The sequence below is a fragment of the Balaenoptera ricei genome, chromosome 20 (assembly GCF_028023285.1).
Source record: "Balaenoptera ricei isolate mBalRic1 chromosome 20, mBalRic1.hap2, whole genome shotgun sequence".
NCBI classification, from domain to species: domain Eukaryota; kingdom Metazoa; phylum Chordata; class Mammalia; order Artiodactyla; family Balaenopteridae; genus Balaenoptera; species Balaenoptera ricei.
The window spans coordinates 5,949,664-5,969,838 of NC_082658.1; the positions used below are offsets into that span (position 1 = coordinate 5,949,664).

General features: G+C 51.8%; 1 protein-coding gene across 1 annotated transcript in view; it reads right to left on the reverse strand.

Moving 5' to 3' along the window:
- The window catches only part of SDK2 (sidekick cell adhesion molecule 2), a 263,285-nt gene that overhangs the window by 106,169 nt on the left and 136,941 nt on the right, over positions 1-20,175 (reverse strand). The window contains exon 3 of the mRNA XM_059907902.1: positions 1,829-1,935. Coding sequence (XP_059763885.1) covers positions 1,829-1,935 — 107 coding nt within the window. The remainder of the gene's footprint in view (positions 1-1,828; positions 1,936-20,175) is intronic.

Genomic DNA, 20,175 nt, shown 5'->3' on the forward strand with positions numbered 1-20,175 from the left:
CCATCCGTGCACGGGCTCGCTTGCTCTGCACACGGGCCTGGTCACAACCCATCCTTCTGCTTGGGGGGCAGGAGGGTACCTTTGGGTCTGGGGACAGGAGCCATACACATGCAGGCCCGGTTTCAAGGGAGCATCCTCATGTGAACAGGAAGATGCCTACGGTGGGAGAGGGGTCGGGGGGCTGAGTCCTGGGTCCTGGATCCCTACCACAGCCACGGAAAGAAACATCCCAGCCACACAGACACTGCTTCTCTTCCTTTCTCTTTCTGATCGGCGGAGCCAGCCCAGGGGAGACTCATGTCATCTCTGGGGCTTTCAACTCCAGAAAGTTCTTATTGTCTCCTATGAGCGAAGGCTTTGGAACAGACACTCGCCTGCTTCCCCCGACAGCCTGGACTGCTTGGTGTCCTGAAAGGTATTTTCAACTGCACACACACACACACGTTCTCACGTGCACAAAGGTGAACAAAGACGCCGACCAATCCAGACACACACATTTGCACCAACACATGCCTGAGCCCACACCCACCCTGGAGTGCACACAGACACACACATGAGCAGTCTCTCTGCGGGCTGACCCACGGCTACCCCTGCACTGCTGGACTCTGGGCACCGGCTAAACGAAGCTCTGTGGGAGCCCTCCAGCTGGCTGCCAGTGGCCCTGATCCATCATTTTAATTCGGGGCTTTTCCACTCCTCTGAGTAAGCTGAGTTGCCTTTAGTGCTGATTTATGAGACAATCAGTCCTCCACTTCTGATTACGGTTGTTTTCCATAATTATTATAAACACTCTTTGCCCTCACTTGAGGTTTTCTTCTCGATTTCTCTCCCCCACTTCTCTCCAAGTAGCAAACTCTCTCCTGCGCTAAATCTGAGTCAAGCACCAGTGGGCCCCAGATGAGAGGGTGTCCTTTTTTTAAAAAAAAGTTTCAGGGCTCATTAAGGCGTTCCACACTCCCGTGGCCCACAGTGCAACCTTGGACCTCTCCTCCTGAAAAATCCCAGAATGAAACAGCCCATAATGAGGCTCATTTCTAGCACACGGCAGCTATCTTAGAATGGGGGGCAGGTCTGGGCAGGTCTGGGAAGGGGATACTGAGTCACAGGGGGAGGGGGTTGATTGGTGTGCTGGTCCCTGAGATGCCCTTGGGTTCTTCTGAGGCTTCCCTCTTGTCCTCCATCTGAGGGAGCCCTTTGGGGCTTGGTGGCAGTGGGGGAAGTCTGTTACCCCAAAGGCTCAGCGAGGGTCTATTACCTTACCCTCTTCTTGCCTGGCCCTTTCAGGAACCCTGACTCATCAGGTCCCCTCTCCCTCTTAGAGCTATGGTACCCTCACCAGCCATCTCCCAACGCCTCCTGAGACTGTGGAGACCCCCAAGATATTACTGCTCCAGGGCTGAGCAAGCTGGAGGATGGAAAAGTTAAGGACATGGGGGGGGACCCTGGGGAATCTGCCAAGAAGACCCCAGGACGTCTGCCATTACAAAGATCCCCCGAGTTTGAGGCCAAACCCAGAGGAGTCCCTTGAAGCAGGTGACAGGGCCTCCTTTTCAAAGCAGAAGCAGCTGGTCCCATCTAGAGAGTGCTGAACTCAGAGAGCCAGCAGATGTGTGTCACGTGTCAGCGGCGTGGCCTTGAGACCTCTTGCCACCTCTCCGGGCCTTGGTTCCCAGAAGGCGGGAAGGGTCACCGTTAGCACCCAGTGAGCGTGGAAAGCCTCAGCTGGGATTTGGCTCTGCCCAGCGTGTGGCCGATGGGTGACGACTCTGCAGATCCTCTCCCGCCTCACGCCCTCCCGCCACCCGCCCCAAGTCTCCGCTGTACTCACAGGCCACCTGGACCTCGGTTTGCCGCTGCAGCAGAGCGCCCATCCGGTTACGCACGATGCAGCGGTAGAAGCCGGCGTGCGTGCGGTCCAGGCTGGTGATCATGTACCTGGGGGCAGATGAGACAGCCAGTGAGCAAGTCAGGCAGCTGCGGGGACGCAGAGGTCAAACTGGGGTCAGAGGGCAGAGGTCGCCACATCACCCTCTTCCATAATGAAAGGCGCCAGGGAGCCCTTGGCTCTACCATGGGGGTCACAGAAGGGTCCTTATTAATAAGAGGGTCCCTCCCAAAGGCTTTTGCTCAGCTGCCCAGGAAGGAGCCTGCACTTTCCCAAGGACGGGAGATGCTGTGCCTGAGCCCTTGACCCTGGCCGTGACCAGGCCTCCCAGGACTGCTTTGGGTCTGTTGGAGGCTACTGTCCTCCCCTGCCTGTGACCTGCATGACTGAGAAAGGTGGGGGCGTTTTCTTTAGCCTGGACCAGGGATACGCCATAAATGTTAACTTAAATGGATGTAGGTTTGTTATAAAGCAGAAACTAATACACCATTGTAAAGCAATTATACTCCAATAAAGATGTTAAAATAAGTAAATAAGTAAATAAATAAATAAATGGAGGCAGGGAAATTTACGTTTTCCCAAATGCTTTGCATCATTCCATCCTTAAGAGTTGCAGACAGCTCCACTGAAGCTCTGCGAAGGGAAAAGGCAAAGTCATCTGGGCAGGGCAGGTTGGCTTTCTGTACGTGTGGGCCCTGGGGCCAGAATGCATGAACCCAAGGAGGCTCTAGGGTATCCTGCTTTGGGAGCACATCACCGGCCTGAGTGCTGCAGAGTCTGGTGTTGGGGGGAGGGCGGGGGGAGAGCAGGTGTGCGGGGCGCTAACCTGGCTGGGAGGAAAGGAGGAGGCCAGGCAGGTCAGTGCAAGGAGCTTCTGGCAGCGAGACATGGCAGATGATAGGTGCTCTCTGGTATGGGGGGGGCTAGTTCCCCTAGCACCCATCTCGTGATCACCTTTCTGACCCTTGGGCAGTGAATGGCCCAGCAGGGACCTCTGAGGGTCCAGGGGCTTGTGCCTAGGAGACCTCCCCTGCCCTTGGGTGTCCTAGGTTTTGCCAGCTGACTTGGTGAACAAGCTTATTGCCACCTGCTCCCAGGCTATGCCAACCCTGGGACAGAGCAACCTTATTTGTAGGATTTGCCAAGTTTTCTTTTACATGAGTTCTAGCCAGTGTCCATCAGCATCTCACAATGAGGAAACAACTACCACTTTCGGAGCACCACCTATGCCTCAGATGCTGTATTCAGTATTTTTCATTCATTTCATTTCTTTTCTTTTTTTTTTTGGCTGTGCCGCATTCATTCATTTCATTTCTTTTCTTTTTTTTTTTGGCTGCACCGCGTGGCTTGTGGGATCTCAGTTCTCTGACCAGGGATCGAACCTGGGCCCCTGGCAGTGAAAGCGCTGAGTCTTAACCACTGCACCACCAGGGAATTCCCTTCACTCATTTCTTTATTTCACACAGCAGTTCCCAGACTACTGGATATCATGGACCAGTAACACTTAAAAAAATGGGGCCAGACATAAGATTGTCTTACTTATGGCCAAGTAAGACCATTAAAACCAACCAACCAAAAAGCAAAAAGCAAACAGGGAAACAATCAAGCAACCAAAAAAACTAAAAAAAAAAAAAAAAAAAAAAAAAGATACAGGCATGAGAGAAAAAGAAATAGAAATGGTCAGTATTTTATCTAAAAAGGACATTTTTGAGAACACAAAAAAAGAAATGTAATCTCAGCATCAAAGCAATTTTAACACATTTTAAACTGAAATTTTATGCCACGCCCATGACACTAGCTTCACTTTTCTCATTTGATGTGGACAGGTGCCAAATGTCATGGGTCTGAATTTGAGAGTCTTTCACCTAATCTCCCTGCTAACGCTACGGAGGCAATACTTTCATTAGCTCCCCCTCCCCGTTTTAGAGGTGAGGAAATTGAGGTTCAGAAATATCACATCATTGACCTGTGGTCTCACAGGCAGTAAGAGGCAGGGCCAGGGTTCCAAAGAACCTTTCTGACTCCAAGCCCAGCTGCTAACCTGCTCAACACGTACATCCTACCCCAAAGGGCCCCACCTTCCATCCTGGGACTGCAAGAGGCGCAGACTCACAGGTGGCTGTGTGCCAAGCCTGCTCTGGCTCTGCATTAATATCCAGAACCTTCTGGCTGTCCAAGTCTCTTATCTCTGCCACCGGCTGCAGCTCTTATCTGTCCTTCGTTACTATGCACAGCATGATGATGGGGAGATAGCGAGTACTCAGGCTCTGGCAAATTTCCTATTCTCCCTCTATTCCGTCCTCAAGCCCATCACAGGCTCTCGTGCCTCTGCCCCATCATTCCCTGGGGGAGGGGGAGGGACAGCTTTGGGTAAACTGTTTGGGTCTTAAAAGTGATGGGGTGACCCAAGAGGAAGATGGAAGGAGAGATTGGCTGGAAAAGCTCTCTATCTTTGAAAATGGAATCAGATATTATTAAAAAGCACCAGGGAGAAGAAAATGAACAGAAATGGCCAAACACAAAAAGATGCTCGGCCTCTGTCACAGTGAAAGAAAGTCCAATCAAAAACAAGACAATATTCACATATCAGATTGCCAAAAATTTTCTTGTATGATTACACCCATGGCAAGAGTGAGAGGGAAGGGAGGCTGACCTCACATCGGCTGATGAAAGTGTAAATTGGTCCAGCCTTTGGGGCAGAATCGATCAAAGTAAGAATATTCCAGTCTTTTGACCCAGAGGCTGTACTCCAGGGAGCTGGTCTTTCAGATGTACTTGCAAAAACGTGACAAAAAACAGGTACGAGGATGTTCACTGTGGCTTTGCTTGTAATGGCAGAGACAAATAAACAAAAACCAGAAGCAGCCTAAACATCCATCAAAAATGGAATTGAATCGACTAATGATGCTGTAGCCACAGAATGAACGAAGAACAACTGTATGGGATGAGATAGAACAGTCTCCAAGATGCACAAAGCACGGAAAGGAAGTCGAAGCTGGAGACGGTGGATGTTCATGGAAATTAAAAACACGAGAAATAAGCTAAATAGTATCACAGCTGAGTGTTAGGGACATGAGAGCTAATGTATTCTTATCACTTGATAAGTTGTTGTTTATTGACACAGGCTACCGAGCCCTTAGTCTAATGTTTAGGATCATGCAAATTGACCCAATAAAAAGAATTTTGAGTTTGTGAGCCAAAAAAAAAAAAAAAAAAAGTCAAAGAACAGTGTAAGTGTTATGATGCCATGCGGGTAAGCTGGAATAGTACATATTTGTATATATCTGCACATGCATAATCATATATACACTCTAGGATGGACATAAAATTTTTTCGGGATGGATACGCCAAAACATGTGATCTGCCTTTTGGGAGAGGTATTAGGAACGCAGAAGGAGGGAAACGTCTACTTTTCCATTTTGTCTTTCTACGCCATCAGAATGCTCTTTATTGTATGCATATGTTGCTTTTATCTTAAAAATAAAATTAAAAAATGCACTTTGAGCATATAATGTCAGGATATATTATAAAAAAGACACCAGGGACTCGTTGGATCTGGGTTTGTTTGCTGATGTCAGTGATATGTGGTGAAATTTAAACTTTAATAAAAGTTGATTTCTGCAGAAAGCTCTAGTTCATTTGCTTCAGCCAGGAAGCCCCAGGCCCCACCTGGGGCCCTGAGGAAGGCCAGCTGGGTGCAGGTCTGCCCCACCCCGAGGTCAGTAGAGGAGGCCTGGCTCTGGGCCTCCCCTCGGCCCCCACGGTGGGGAGGTGGGCATCCTTGTCTGAGCATCCTTGGCCGGGCAGAGGGCAGGGTGCAGCCCCCCGCCCCGGGCTGTCTCTGGTGTTCCCCTCCCTGCCTGGGAGCACTATTTTTGGCTTGTAGGCAACTGTTATTTAAAGTAACAGTTCTGCCCACTGCCTTTCCTACCAGAGAAGCCCACTTCGCTCCACCCAGATTGCCTCGCAGGCGGGTGGAAGAGGCAGCTGGCCAGCATCTCGGTTTGCAAATCCAGCGCTGCACTGTGAGAATGCAAGCATCCGAGATAATGGTGACAGCTCATTATCCCCCCACAGTGCTCCTTCCTGGGCCCTCAGGACGCACTTAGCCTACAGCTCTATCTGTCCCACCCACCTGTGGCTGCTGGCCTGGCAGGAAACTGGATGAGCCCAGCCCTGTCCAGGTCCCTTCCAGAGGCAGGGGGATGGCTGAAATGCCCTGTGCAGGAGGGTGCACTTGTGATTGCCCAAGACAGAGCCTGGTACTGGAGAGTGTGCTGAGGCTTCTGATGTAGGGAAAATTAAGCTTGATTTTTGCTTCTGCACTTTCTTAGGAGTGTGGCCTGGTCAAGTTATAGAACCTTGCAAGCCTCGGTTTTCTCATCTATAAAATGGGGACAATAATGGCCACCTTTTTTTAAAATTGAAGTATAGTGGATATACAATATTATATAAATTACAGGTGTACAATATAGTGATTCACAATTTTTAAAGGTTATATTCCATTTACAGGTATTATAAAATATTGGCTATATCCCCCGTGCTGTACAATATATCCTTGTAGCTTATTTCTCACCTAATAGTTTGTACCTCTTGCTTCTCTACCCCTATACTGACCCTCTCCCCCTTCCCTCTCCCACAGGCAACTGTTTTCTATAGCTGTGAGTCTGTTTCTTTTTTGTTATACTCACTAGTCTATATTCACTAGTTTTGTTATATTCACTATTTTTTAGATTCCATATATAAGTGATGTCATACCGTATTTGTCTTTCTCTGACTTTACTTAGCATAATGCCCTCCAAGTCCATCCATGTTGCTGCAAATGGCAAAATTTCGCTCTTTTTTATGGCTGAGTAGTATTCCATTGTGTGTATATGTATATATATATATATATATATATATATATATATATATATACCACATCTTCTTTATGCATTCATCTATTGATGGACACTTAGGTTGTTTCTATAATGGATGTCTGGGTTGTAAGTCCTGGACTTAAGTGCCTGGCACACGGCAGGGGCTGCACAAATGCTTGTCACACGAGGGAGCAAATATATGAGTCACTGGCGGGGAGTGGAAGGTAGTGGGGTGAGGTTGGGAGGATCAGAGAGGAGGATGAGGAGGGTGAGTAGGACCTTGCTCCCCCCCCCCTGCGTGAGGATTCAGCAAGGGCTCCATACCAAGCATCAGGGGAGAACAGATTCCCTGGCAAATTCTTCGGCTTCCCCGTGGACATGTCCCAGCCACCCACGAAGGATCTGTCACACCCATTGGTTTCCTCATCCTTCTTCCTGGGCTGCCCCCTTGGCCTCTTGGTCCCAGGGAAACTCTCTTCACCAGCCTGATCTCCCAACCTCTCCGTCACCTGTTTGTACCCTCGTCCTGGCTGACCTGCCATCTCGTTCTCCATCCAATGAGGAACAGGCGCAGGGGTGTGGCCCCAGGAGATGGGAACACCTGGATTCACCTGCCTCTAGATCCCCCGCAAAGGACCGCTGATTTACTGATTTATTATAGGAAATCCATTCCTGGGACTCAAAATTCAAAGAATAAAAGAAAAAGTACACAGTACACATCTCTTCCATCCCTGTCCCACAGCTGCCTGGTCATTCCCAGTTCCCAACACACACACACACACACACACACACACACACACACACGGAGGAAACCACTGTTAGTTTCTTGAGTATCTTTTCAGAATTCTTAGGCGAATGCAAGCAAATGTAAATTCATAAGGTGGGGATGGAAGAAGCTTGGCTTTCTCCCAGTCAGAGGGAGCAGGCGGTGGAGAGAGAGCCTCGGGGGCCAGGGTAGAAAGAAAGGGAGACATACAAGAATCCACACTGTCTGCTTTGCTCATCACAGGTGCCCTGATTTAACCTGCGGGACCCCGGTGGCACAGTCCCCTCCTCCGAGAAGAAGGGCTGGGCTCAGAGTGGGGGGCGCATGACAACAATGCCGGGAGGAGCCGGGACAGATAACTGGAATTTTAGAGCCACAAGACGCACAGGGGAGAACATAACTGCCTAAAAAAACGTGGCGTCTTCAACGTACGAGGAAACACACAATGCCCTTTTTGTTTCGAGTCCTTGAGTGTCACAGTTGATATTTAAAACGATTCTTACTCACATTAAATAAGATATTTCAATTCCACAAAGCTGTCAGGAGCTGATGCGGACACCGGAAATAACAGACACACTCTCCTTGTGTTGTCCTCGTTAATAAGTCAGACGCCAGAGATGCACGTGTGATGCTCAGGGTGGGGGGGGGGAGCTGAGGGGGAAGGGTGCATGTGGGCACATGTGTGTACTCCCACCCCTGTGCACACATTCACGCACACATATATGCACATACATATATGCATATGTATGTGTGCACACATGTTGCACACATATATGTGCAACCCATACCACAAACTCACACATACACACGTGTACTCGTCACACCAATGTACTCATGTATACTCATGCACACGTACACACTCACTTGTGCACACTCACTCGCGTGCACACACACTCATGTAAGGCACACACTTGGGTATGCACATGCGCACATGTACACTCCTACAAGCCACGTATGTGCACTCCTGCACACACATGTGTGCACACACCAACCCACATGAACACTCATTCACTCCTGCAAACAGATTCACAACTGTGCACAAGGGCAACATGCCCAGGTGAACACACGTCCCTGGCCACGCCCATCCGAGGTCACCCAGGTGCACCCAGCCCAGTTCCAGGCCCCCCCCACTCCTGCCCTCACGTGGAGGCCACAGGCTGCAGACGCTCTGTGTTTCCTCATTTAGATGCACCCGGGAGAGCGACAGCCACTGCCAGGCAGGTACCCTCCTAGGGTCTAGGTGGCCCTCAGGACACAGATTTCTGAAACAGTGGCCCCCTGGCTTGTCCTAGGGCTTTTCTCTGCAAAGGCCCTGCAGGGGGGAGGGGCGCACTGAGGTTTGGGGGGAACAGAGCTTCTGCAGCCAGGCCCCCTCCCTGGGCTCTGTGGCTGAGGCGTGAACCCTCTGCCACCCGCCCACCGGGCCTCCTCAGTGACCTGTGCTCGGGGACGGGGGGCAGCGGGAACCGCCCACAAGCACTGCCGTAGGTGTCCCCGCGACGGCTGGGCAGCTGAGTTCAGGGGACCCAGGCCTCCTCCCCTCTTCCCACGGGCTTTCAGGCAATGGCGAGGCACCAGCTCCAGGACGTGTTTGTGCCCGTATGTGTGTCTTCAGACGCGCCTCTGCCTGCATCAGGGGGACAGCTGCCCCACGAACAGGCCACCAAGGTGCTGTCAGGCTGGACGTGCACCCCATCCTGTGGATTTGCTTTTGCAGAGATTCTTCGGGAAAGAAGACAAAACTCTGTCCAGGGTGATTTAAAGGGGAAAGTACATGTACCAGGTAATAATAATAATAACGTACCATTACATAATTAACATAATTATTAGTAGTGTAAGAAATGCTCCTGTTCTGAGGGCTTTAACATGCATCAACTCAGTTAATCTCACAATACTGTAGGAGACTCATGCTAACAGAAACCTCAGTTTATAGATGAGAACACTGGGACTCAGAGTGATCAAGTAACTTGCCTCAGGTCACACAGCTAATAAGTACCTAGTAGCCTGGACAGTCCACACAAAGAGAAGACAAACCTCAACTGGACACATACCTGATAGCTTGGGGTCTCTCCTTGAAGAAGGGTTGTTTTGACCGTCTACACTCTCCCCCTCACACACACACACAGGCTGTGGATGACAGAGGGGAGAGGGGTGTTTCTGAGAAGTTAGTCTAGGGCCTGTTAAAGAGGATGGGGTGCTATTGTTAAGAGTAACAACCTAGTAACAGCGGAGGCCCAGGGGAGGGGGCTCGGCTGCTCTGGGTAACTCTTTAGCGGGACCTTTGGTTTTGGAAGGGGGTCCGGTCTGAGGGCCCAGGACCGGAGCTAAACTGTTGTGTGTGATGGTCCCCGGAGTGCGGAATCTTCCCTTGTCAGCAGTGCTAAGGATCCTGAACTCATGGGGGTGGCGGAGGGGACAGAGAAAGAGAGAAAGGGATGGAGGGAGGGAGACAGAGAGAGAGAGAGAGAGACAGAGACGGAGACGGAGACAGAGACACAGGGTGGGGAGACAGAGAGAGAGACACAGACACAGGGCGGGGAGACAGAGAAACAGACAGAGAGGGAGAGACACAGAGAGGAGAGAGAGGGGAAGGGCCCACCGCCCGGCACGGGGAGTAGATGGGGCCTGAGAAGCGCAGGTCGGCAGGAAACCCTGGGGTGGGGGGCTGGCAGGGCAATTCAGGACCCAAGATTTCTGTTCTATTTTAAGCGGTTTCCGTGCTGGCTTGTAAGTCCCCTCCCACACCTTCAGTCAGAGTCTTTTCCGCACACAACCGGCTTCTGCTAACGGGGCTTTGGGGATGGAAGGGAGCCGCCATGCTCCCGCTGGAGGAGGGGGTCCTGGGGGTTGCCCAGGAGCAGAGCGGGAGCTGGTGAGGTGCCAGGTGAGGCCCAGGACAGGTAAGACCGTCCTCAGGGTCCTGGGAAGGCAGGGGGGACCCTGGACTCTTCCCCATACAGCGTGTAGACATTCATGTAGTAAAGAAGGCAAAGGCCCTTGGAAGCCGGTGGCGGGGTGCGGCGCTTGGGCACGCTGGGTGCCCCCCACCCCTGGGAGACTGCAGGGTGGGTGGAGGGCTGTACCGCAGTGGACGGAACGGGGAGGAGCCCCTGCCTCTGATGACAGAACATGGGGGATAAAGGGATGCTGGGTCCAAGATGCGGGTCTACGCACCCCTCCTTTCTGCCTCAACTCACCCCCTCACCGGTGGACAGGGGTGGCTGGAACTTTTCGAGCGCTGGGTCCCCCCGGCCACAGTGCAGGGGGCACAGGCCCCGCTCACACGCGCAGGGGTCTGCAGCACCTGCAGCGTCCAGGGGACAGCCGGGCATCGGGCTCATAGAGACCCCGCCCCCAGGGAGTACAAAGCTCCCCTCTGGCCCCAACTCTACCAAACTCCCAGCAGTTTCTAATGAAAACAAGCCACTGTCACCTCTCCACGTGCCTCTCCTCAGCCCGCAGGGAATGTCTCTGCTTTCAGCTTGCATGTTGCATCCAGGAAACGTTCCTGATTCTCCTCTGGGCTACCCCAGGGTTGCCCCTGCCAGACCTGGTGCATGTGTCACCATTTAATGTTCTATGTACTTGTCTGTGTGTCCCTGAGGCCAGTTCTCGTGTATTAGCTCCACGCTCCTGGAGCATTACTCCTAGAATAATACGTGCTTCAGTGAACACTCTCTGGATGAGTGAACGAAACAGCCGGTACTGAAGGCCAGATCATGCCCCCGAAAGGTGTCCACATCCTGCTTCCCAAAGCCTGGGAATATTTTACCTTACAGGGTATGATGGTTGAATTGGGTACCCCCAGAAGACGTGTTGAAGTCTAAACCCTAATACCTGCGAATGTTACCTTGTTTAGAAATAGGGTCTTAGCAGATGTGATCAAGTTCAGATGAGGTCAGGTGGGTGGGCCTTGATCCAATATGAATGGTGTCCTTATAAGAAGAGACATAGACGCACAGGGAGAAGGCCATGCGGTGACAGAGGCGGAGATTGGAGGGATGCAACCACAAACCAAGGATGCCAGGATTACTGCAACACCAGAAGCTGGAAGAGAGGCATGGAATGCATCTCCTCAGAGCCTTCAGAGGCAGCGATCGTGGCCGTATGAGCTTCCAGAAGGAACGCAGCCCTGCTGACACCTTACTTTTAGGACCTCTGAGCTTGAGAACTATAAGAGAGCTCATCTGCGTTAAGTCACAAAGTTTGCAGTTATTTTTTACAGTGGCAGGTCTCCTCCAGGTTGGGGATGGAGGGAGACCCAGGAAAAGTCTCTGTGACAGTGTGGGAGGGCTGAGTGGGTGGGGGATGAGGACGAATGTGGTCCATTCCCTGCAGACCACCGGAGGGCTGAGGCTGAGCTGAGCTGGATACAGCAGTGCCTGAAGGTGGCTGCTCAGGTGAGACACAGCCTGTGGGCTTGGACGACCACCTTCTGATGGACGGTTCGTTTCAGGAGTAGAGATGCCGCAGGGCCTCCCCTCCCCGCTGCCCCTGTGCTCCCCGCTCAGCCGGGAAAGCCACGAGGCTCCGACTGATCCCGGGGCCCCGTAGTCAATGAGAGGGACGGCGGTGTTAGTGAGCTGGAGGCCACTGACACCGAGACAGCCCTGGCTCAGACAGGCGGGGGGAAGGGTGTCCGTCCGCCCTGTGACCTCTGGCCAATTACCTGCCTTCAGTGAACAAGGAAAAGGACTTCACTAAGGATTTCCATCAGCCAGGTGACCCCAACAGACTCTGGGTGAGAAGACAGGGAGGGGGAGGCCTGGGAGGAAGCTGAGGGCCTGAGAGGGCCTCTCTGCACGGGCGGGGGGCGGGCGCACTGCCGCTGCTGGGAGAGTAAGCAGGGCTCCTCTCTCTGATAACAACAGTCACAGCCGCATCGGGTTCTGAGCAAACACTTGACAGCCGTTGTCGACGCAGAGGGCGGGGGCAGGGACTCCTATCCCATAGCAGCCGGGGACCAGGGCTCAGAAAGGTTGAGCAAGTTGCCTGAGATCACCCAGCCTGAGGGCAGCAACTCGAGATTCAATTGCAGGCCCATCCGACCCCAAACATGTCCCCGGCCCACACCCACCCCCCAGGCCGTCCTGGGGCTCAGCAGACCTCTCTCTTCACACCCCGGAAACAGGTGACTCACGGGCGCTGCCCAGACCTTGACTTGACCCAGGAGCGCCCCTCAGAGAGATTCGCCTGCTGCCTGAGAGACCAGGGTAGTGAGGTCTGGGGATCATTTTGCAAAGTGGCAAGTGACACGGGACATCACATTTTATCACTGGGGGCAGAGAGGGATGAAGAGACAGAGAAGGCAACACTTGTCCAGGGCGCAATGAGTTAAAACTTACAGAGGTGCCCGTTTGGATTTTAAAAAAAATGACTGGGAAGGAAGAAAGCCTGAGTTTGAGGAGGGTGGTGTGGTTATTTTACAAAAATCATAAAGAAAATAAAAAGACAGACAGAAGGGTGAGTGTGGACGTGTCACCTCTCGTTTTGCTCACAATGCTGCTCTAGAATCTTCCCCATTGCTCCCTGCTTTCTCCACCTCTCGGCGGGGAGGGGGGAGGTAGGGCGGGGGCAAGCCTTTCCATCTGCTCTCCAGGCTTCAGGGCCCACAGGGCTGCTTTGTCCAGGCTCCTGGCACCTGGCTGGAATTCCATGTGATCCCTTTTCAAGCCATCAGAAAGAAAGCAAATTAAAACAAGCCAATAAAGAGGCTGCACGGAAATCCGGCCTCATGGAAGCAAGTTGCCTGTGCTTTGTGGCCTAATGGTTTTGCTTTCTGCCCGCTCTCCCCAGCCTGCCGGGTGTCTGGGTGTCCAAGGGAGATGCTGCTTTTAATGACGTCTTAGCCCCAGGGGGAGTGGGCGAGAGAGCAGCCACTTAATCACACCTGCCCAGGTGGAGAGGCCGAGGAGGCTTTAACTTCCACTGTAGCCGGGGTCCCTGCTGTGAGAGGCCCAGCTTGTTTGGGGGGCACTGGGGCATCTGAGGGTGCATCTGTCCTCATCCCCACCTACTGACCCCTCCCACACCGTCTAAGTGACTTTTCCTGGCCCTGGCTCCGTCCCCAACCTGGAGGAGACCTGGCTGTATGAGTTTCCTACAGCTGCTGTAACAAATAATCACAAACTTTGTGACTTAAAACAATACAAAGTATTCTCCTACAGTCCTGGAGCTCAGAAGTCCTGAAATCAAGGCAGGGCTGCGTTTCTTTTGGAGCCTTTAAGGGAGGAACCCTTTCCTTGCCTTTCCCAGCTCCAGGAGGCAACCTGCCTTCCTTGTGGCTCCTGGGCCCGCATCACTCCAGCCTCTGCTGTTCTCCTCACATCTCCCTCCCTCACTCTGACTCTGCTGCCTCCCTCTCAAAAGGACCCTTAGGATCACATTGGGCCCACAGGGTAATTCAGGTAATTTCCCCATCGCAAGGTCCTTCCCTTAATCCCAGCTTTAAAGCCTCTGTGACCACATGCATGAGTTTGCCAGAGCCAAGTGCCACAAACTGGGCATCTTAAAACCTCAGACATTTCTTCTCTCACAGTTCTGGAGGCCAGAAGCCTGAAATCCAGGTGGCAGCAGGGCCACGCTCCCTCTGAAAGCTCTAGAGAAGGAGCCTTCCACGCCTCTTCCAGCTTCTGGAGGCTCCAGGAGCTCCTTGGCTTGTGGCCGCATCACTCCCATCTCTGCCTCTGTCTTTACGTGGGCTCCTCCGCTGTGTCTCCGTCTCCACATACCATCTCCTCTCTGCGCCCCTCCTCTTATAAGGACACCATTGCAGTATGATGTCATCTTAACTAATTACACCTGCCATGACCCCATTTCCAAATATGGTCATATTCTGAGGTCCTGGGGGTTTGGACTTCAACATCTGTTTTGGGGGACAGGAGGAGGGCTGGTGGAGGCTGTGGGGAGTGGAAGGCAGAAAGGCTTTTGGGAGGTGGTCCTGTCCAAGGCAGGACATAGGGGGAAGGCGAGCCTGGGTGAGGGGTGCCAGGCATGACGAGTAGATATCAGAGAGACAGAGAGATTCCTGGGCCCGTGAGGATTTGGGGCTTTATTCCGAAGGACAATAGGAATCTGCTGAGGGTGTTAAGCAGGGGTGTTAAAACAGAGGTTGGCCAACTACAGCCCACGGGCCAAATCTACATCCCATCGCCTGTTGTACGGTAGGCGTACTAAGAATAGTTTTTATATTTTTAAATAGTTGAACGAAATCAAAAGGAGAGTCCTGTTGCATGACAGGTGACCATGATACGAGATTCAAATTTCAGAGTCCGTAAATAAAGCCTTACTGACACCCAGCCAAGCTCATCGTGGACGAATTGACTGTGGCTGCTTCTGCACTAAGACCATGGAGCTGAAAAGCCGCAAAGGACCCTACGAGGCCGCAAAGCCTAACATAGTCACTATCTGGCCCTTTACAGAAGAGGGTTTGCCAACGCTTGGAGTAAAATAAGCAGATTTACTCTTTACAAAGTCGGCTCCGATTACGGGTAGACGATGAACTGGAGTTGGTCTAGGCCGTGGGGTGGGCGGTCAGCTGGGTCTTTGCCAGAGACCAGGGTAGAGACAGCGGGGCTGACCAGGGAAGATGGTGCCGGGGAAGGTGGAGAGTGTCTGCCATGTTGGTCTCAGGAGGGAGCTGACTGGGGGGCAGTTTGCACAGGCACAGCTGGCTGAGAAACTGGGAGTAAGCAAGAGGAGAGTGCACAGATTTGGGCCACGACACAGCAGAATAGATAACAAGTAGAGAGTGGATGTGGGCAGAAGGAGGGGCTTCATTTTATTAAAGGTGGGAGAGACCTGAAAATGTTTACAAGTCGGTAGGAAGTTCGAGGGAGAAGTGGAGAGACGGGGTAAGTGATGGGTCATCCAGATCCTGCAGGAGTCCGGAGGATGGATCACGTGCACAGAGGAAGGACCACTGGAGGAGAAGCCGGGAGCGGGCATGGGTCACTGAGACAGGGCTCCGGAAGCAGGAGGGATTCCTCACAATGGCTTCTCGCTCCTCCAGGGAAGGGGGTGAGCGAAGGGGTGTGGGCTGGGTGGTGCGTATGCAGTGAAGGTGGAGAATCAATACGCAGACACGGGGAACTCCTGGAAGGCCCAGGTGAGGTGGTACAAACCCTAGTTTGTAATGGCGCCCCCCAAAGGCACGTGGTATTCTCTAGCAGGGCTCGGTGGCCTTACTTAGGGAGCAAGATATGTGGGAAAGCTAGAGTGACCCAGGGCTGGGGTTCTTCCAGGAAGCCGTAACAGATGGACCACAACGCCAGGGAGCTAACGATCCTGGCAAGATTGATCCGAGATGATGATGTGATGGGTGGGCTGGTTATGGACGATGAGGGCTGAGGGCACGACCAGCGGCACGGGCAGCCTGCGGAACCAGGGCAGAGATGCAGGAGCCTGAGCCCCACCCCAGCCCTGCTGAGGCCGGATCTGCATTTAAGATGTTCCCAGGGTAGAACCCTCCTACGCTGTTGCTGGGAATGTAAATTGGTGCAAGCCACTACGGAGAACAGTATGGAGGTGCCTCAAAAAACTGAAAATAGAGTTGCCATATAATCCAGCAATTCTACTCCTGGGCATATATCCGGACAAAACTATAATTCGAAAAGATACACGCACCCAGACGTTCACAGCCGTACCATTTACAATAGCCAAGACATGGAAGCAACCTAAATGTCCATGAATAGAGAAATGGATAAGGAAGGTGTGGTATATATATACACACATACACACACACATACCCATATATATATAGGAATATTAGCCATAAAAAAGAATGAAATAATGCCATTTGCAGCAACATGGATGGACCTAGAGATTATCATACTAACTGAAGTAAGTCAGATAGAGAAAGATAAATACCATATGATGTCACTTATATGTGGAATCTAAAGTATGATGCAAATGAGTTCATTTGAGTTCAAATCAGTTCGGTGTCTACGAAACAGAAACGCTCACAGACGTAGAGAACAGACTTGTGGTTGCCAAGGGGGAGGTGGGGTGGGGAGGGATGAATTGGGATTTTGGGTGAGCAGATGCAAACTATTACATACAGAATGGAAAAACAAGGTCCTACTGTATAGCGCAGGAAGCTATATTCAATATCCTGTGATAAACCGTAATGGAAAAGAATATGAAAAAGAATATATATAACTGAATCACTTTGCTGTACAGCAGAAATTAACACAGCATTGTAAATCAACTATACTTCAATAAAATAAATTAAAAAAAAAAAGATGTTCCCAGAGTGATTCCTAAGTGCATCGCAGATGGAGACGAGGTCTACAAGGAGGTGGGTCTAGGATAGGTTTGGTGGGCGATGGGAGGGAGGTTGGGGTGTGTGGCCATAGAGCGGAAGGTCTGAATTTAAGGTTTCAGACGTGACCATCCCACGTGAGGACAAGGGCCAGGGGTTGGGCTCCCCAGTCCTCAGTTTCCTCCTCTGTGAGATGGCTCTGGTTATGGTCTGATAATGAGACTGATCAGTCCCAAAGAATGATAGTCCTGAAGAACCCCGCTTTGGCCTCGGATTTTCACTCCGATCCTAGCTGTGCTACTTGCTAATAAGCAAGTGATCTTAGACGAGAGGCCGAACCTTGTTAAGCCGGGGGCACCACTCCTGTGTAACGGGCAAAATAAGGGCGGCTGCTTTACAGAAAATACGAGTAAGGGCAGTTCTGCTCTAAGGCTTGTTTTGAAAACATGCATTTGTTCCGATGCCATTGATATATTAGGGAACAATCGGAGCATAACTTGAGTTTTGCATCTGCTGCGTGTGCTTTAGTCCGCGAGAAACACTGGGTAAACCCAGAAACCCGCACGCAGCTGAGCGGAGCTGCAGAGTTACCACAATCTGCACGTCCGGGAGATCTCAGCTCCCGTGTGTGTTACGAGCTCACCCGTCCACATCTGGTCTTACAACCCTCCTTTCCATTGCAGACAACCCTCCCTCCACCCTGCACAACAACTCACCGCCGCAACCCACCGATGCCCACTTTCACTAGCAAATTTCAGGCCCTTCGAAAAAGGCCAAGTACCGTATTTATTGTAGTCTTCACGCATTTCTTAACCACTGAATGTTCGTGAACCCGAGCAATCATCCTCATTATGCTCCTCTCTTTTTTTACATATCCCTAATGAAGTTTTTTAAAAAATAAATTTATTTATTTATTATTTATTTTTGGCTGCGTTGGGTCTTCATTGCTGTGCGTGGGCTTTCTCTAGTTGCGGCGAGCAGGGACTACACTTCGTTGCGGTGCGCGGGCTTCTCACTGTGGTGGCTTCTCTTGTTGCGGAGCACTGGCTTCAGTAGTTGTGGCACGTGGGCTCAGTAGTTGTGGCTCGCGGGCTCTAGAGCACAGGCTCAGTAGTTGTGGTGCACGGGCTTAGCTGCTCCGCGGCATGCGGGATCTTCCTGGACCAGGGCTCAAACCTGTGTCCCCTGCATTGGCAGGCTGATTCTTAACCACTGCGCCACCAGGGAAGTCCCCCTAATGAAGTTTTTGAGGGTGGTTCCCTCACCCTATTTCCCCCATTAGCCCCGTGGTTTTTACTGCACGATTTTGCACAGTGCGGTGACTTTTTTTTTTTTTTTTTTTAAACTTTGGGTTTATTTATTTTTTTATGGCTGTGTTGGGTTTTCGTTTCTGTGCGAGGGCTTTCTCTAGTTGCGGCAAGTGGGGGCCACTCTTCATCGCGGTGCGCGGGCCTCTCATTATTGCGGCCTCTCTTGTTGCGGAGCACAGGCTCCAGACGCACAGGCTCAGTAGCTGGGGCTCACGGGCCTAGTTGCTCCGCGACATGTGGGATCTTCCCAGACCAGGGCTCGAACCCATGTCCCCTGCATTGGCAGGCAGATTGTCAACCACTGCGCCACCAGGGAAGCCCCAGTGCGGTGACTTTTGCAAACGTTTTATACCTCATTTCAGCAGAACTGACTGCAAAGTGCTTAGCTCGGGGTCTGACATTCAACATGCACTCGAGAAATGTGTCTTTATGTGTTTGCCATCGTTATTAATCATCTGACCCAGAATGGAGTGCCCACAATGATCCAGGCACTGCGTTAGGCTCTGGGTGTCAACAGTCATAATAACAACCATAATAATAGCATGACCACTGTCTTCGTGGTATTGGGGTACCCTCAGCTCCTTACATTTAGATTAAATGTTACTGCTGCTGCCATACCTGCTTAGAAAGGCGCTGTTCCCCAGTCCCATGACCAATCCCTCATTTCCTTCAGCCAGCCCTCACCCCTTGGACATCTCAGAATCTCAGGGGACAGAAGGGAACAAGGACTTGCTCCTTTTAGAGCAGAAATGACTTTGCCACGGCCCCTTTAATTACCACAAGTGATAACAGCTAATTAATACGAAGGCGGGCGGGGCCGATGTGCATCGCAGAAGCGTTAACTTGCAGCGGGAGCATCCGGTGGGCACGGAGTGCAGGTGATGCTGTGAGCCCGCCAAGCTCTGCCCGACCAGCCTGAGCTTCCTGCATGGCTGAGTCCTGCTCCCTGGTCTTCACCAGACTGCCAATTTCCCCAGGCCAGATGTTTGTGGGATTAATGAATGCTGATTAGGCTGGGGGATGCACCACTGTCCCCCCGGGGTTCCCCCCAGCTTGCCCAGGCAGGTCGAGGGGAGCTGGGAAGAGGCCTCCCTGGTCATGCTGCAATGCCTGCTGTTGGCAGCTCGGGCAGGGCGGGGTGTGTGGTGAGCTGCCCATTCCCTTCCCGCCCAGCCCTGGCTCAAGGTCAGAACTGATGTCCTTCCTCTCTACCTGGGGCGAGGCTTCAGGTGGTGCTGCATCTCTCCTTTCCGAGTCCCAAGGCTCAAGCATCCAGGCAGGGAAGGTGTCCACTCCCAGAGCCCTCCCCTAGCTCCCGGCTCTGGGTTGTCTCTCCCTTTGGGAGAGTCTTGGCCACACTTCCACTGAAGTCAGAAAACAGGCACCAACAACTACTAGTGTCCAGAGCTGTGCTGGGGGGCTTGGGAGGCAAATGCTCTAGGGTGTGGTGGGCACAGGTGGAGAAGGAGGGTTTTGGACTGTCTGTGTATTTTACTTGCTGTGTGACCTCGGGCAAGTTGCCTAATCTCTCTGTGCTTCCATTTCCTCATCTATGAAATAGGAGTAATAATAACAATTATAGTAAATAAACCAGGCAGTTCTAACCACTTTACATATGATAATGCATTTATTCCTCTTTAACTACCCTATGAGGTCAGAATTCATTTTATCCAAATTTGGCAGATGAAAAAGATGAGGAAAGCAAGGCACAGAGAAGCTAAGTAACTTGCCCAAGATCACACAGCCAGTAGGTGGCAGAGCCCCAGGAGGTGGCCTCTAGATTTTGTGCTCTTTACCATGACACCACGGTCCCTACCTGAAGGCACATGGTGAGGATGACATAATACCTGTCACGTGCTTATTAGGACAGGGCCTGGCATGAGGCATGTGGTAAGCACATGCCAAGAGTTAGCTGCCACTGGGATTATTCATATTCTTCTTCTTATTCACTCAGTGTGTCCTGGGAGAAAGGAGCACTGCCCTAAGCCCCCTCTAACAGCCCCCTAATACCAGGCCCAACGCTTCTGTCCAGCAAGTTAGCCTGAGGAGCAGCGTCTGAGCTGCGGCTGCCACGACATCCAGTGTCAGGAGCC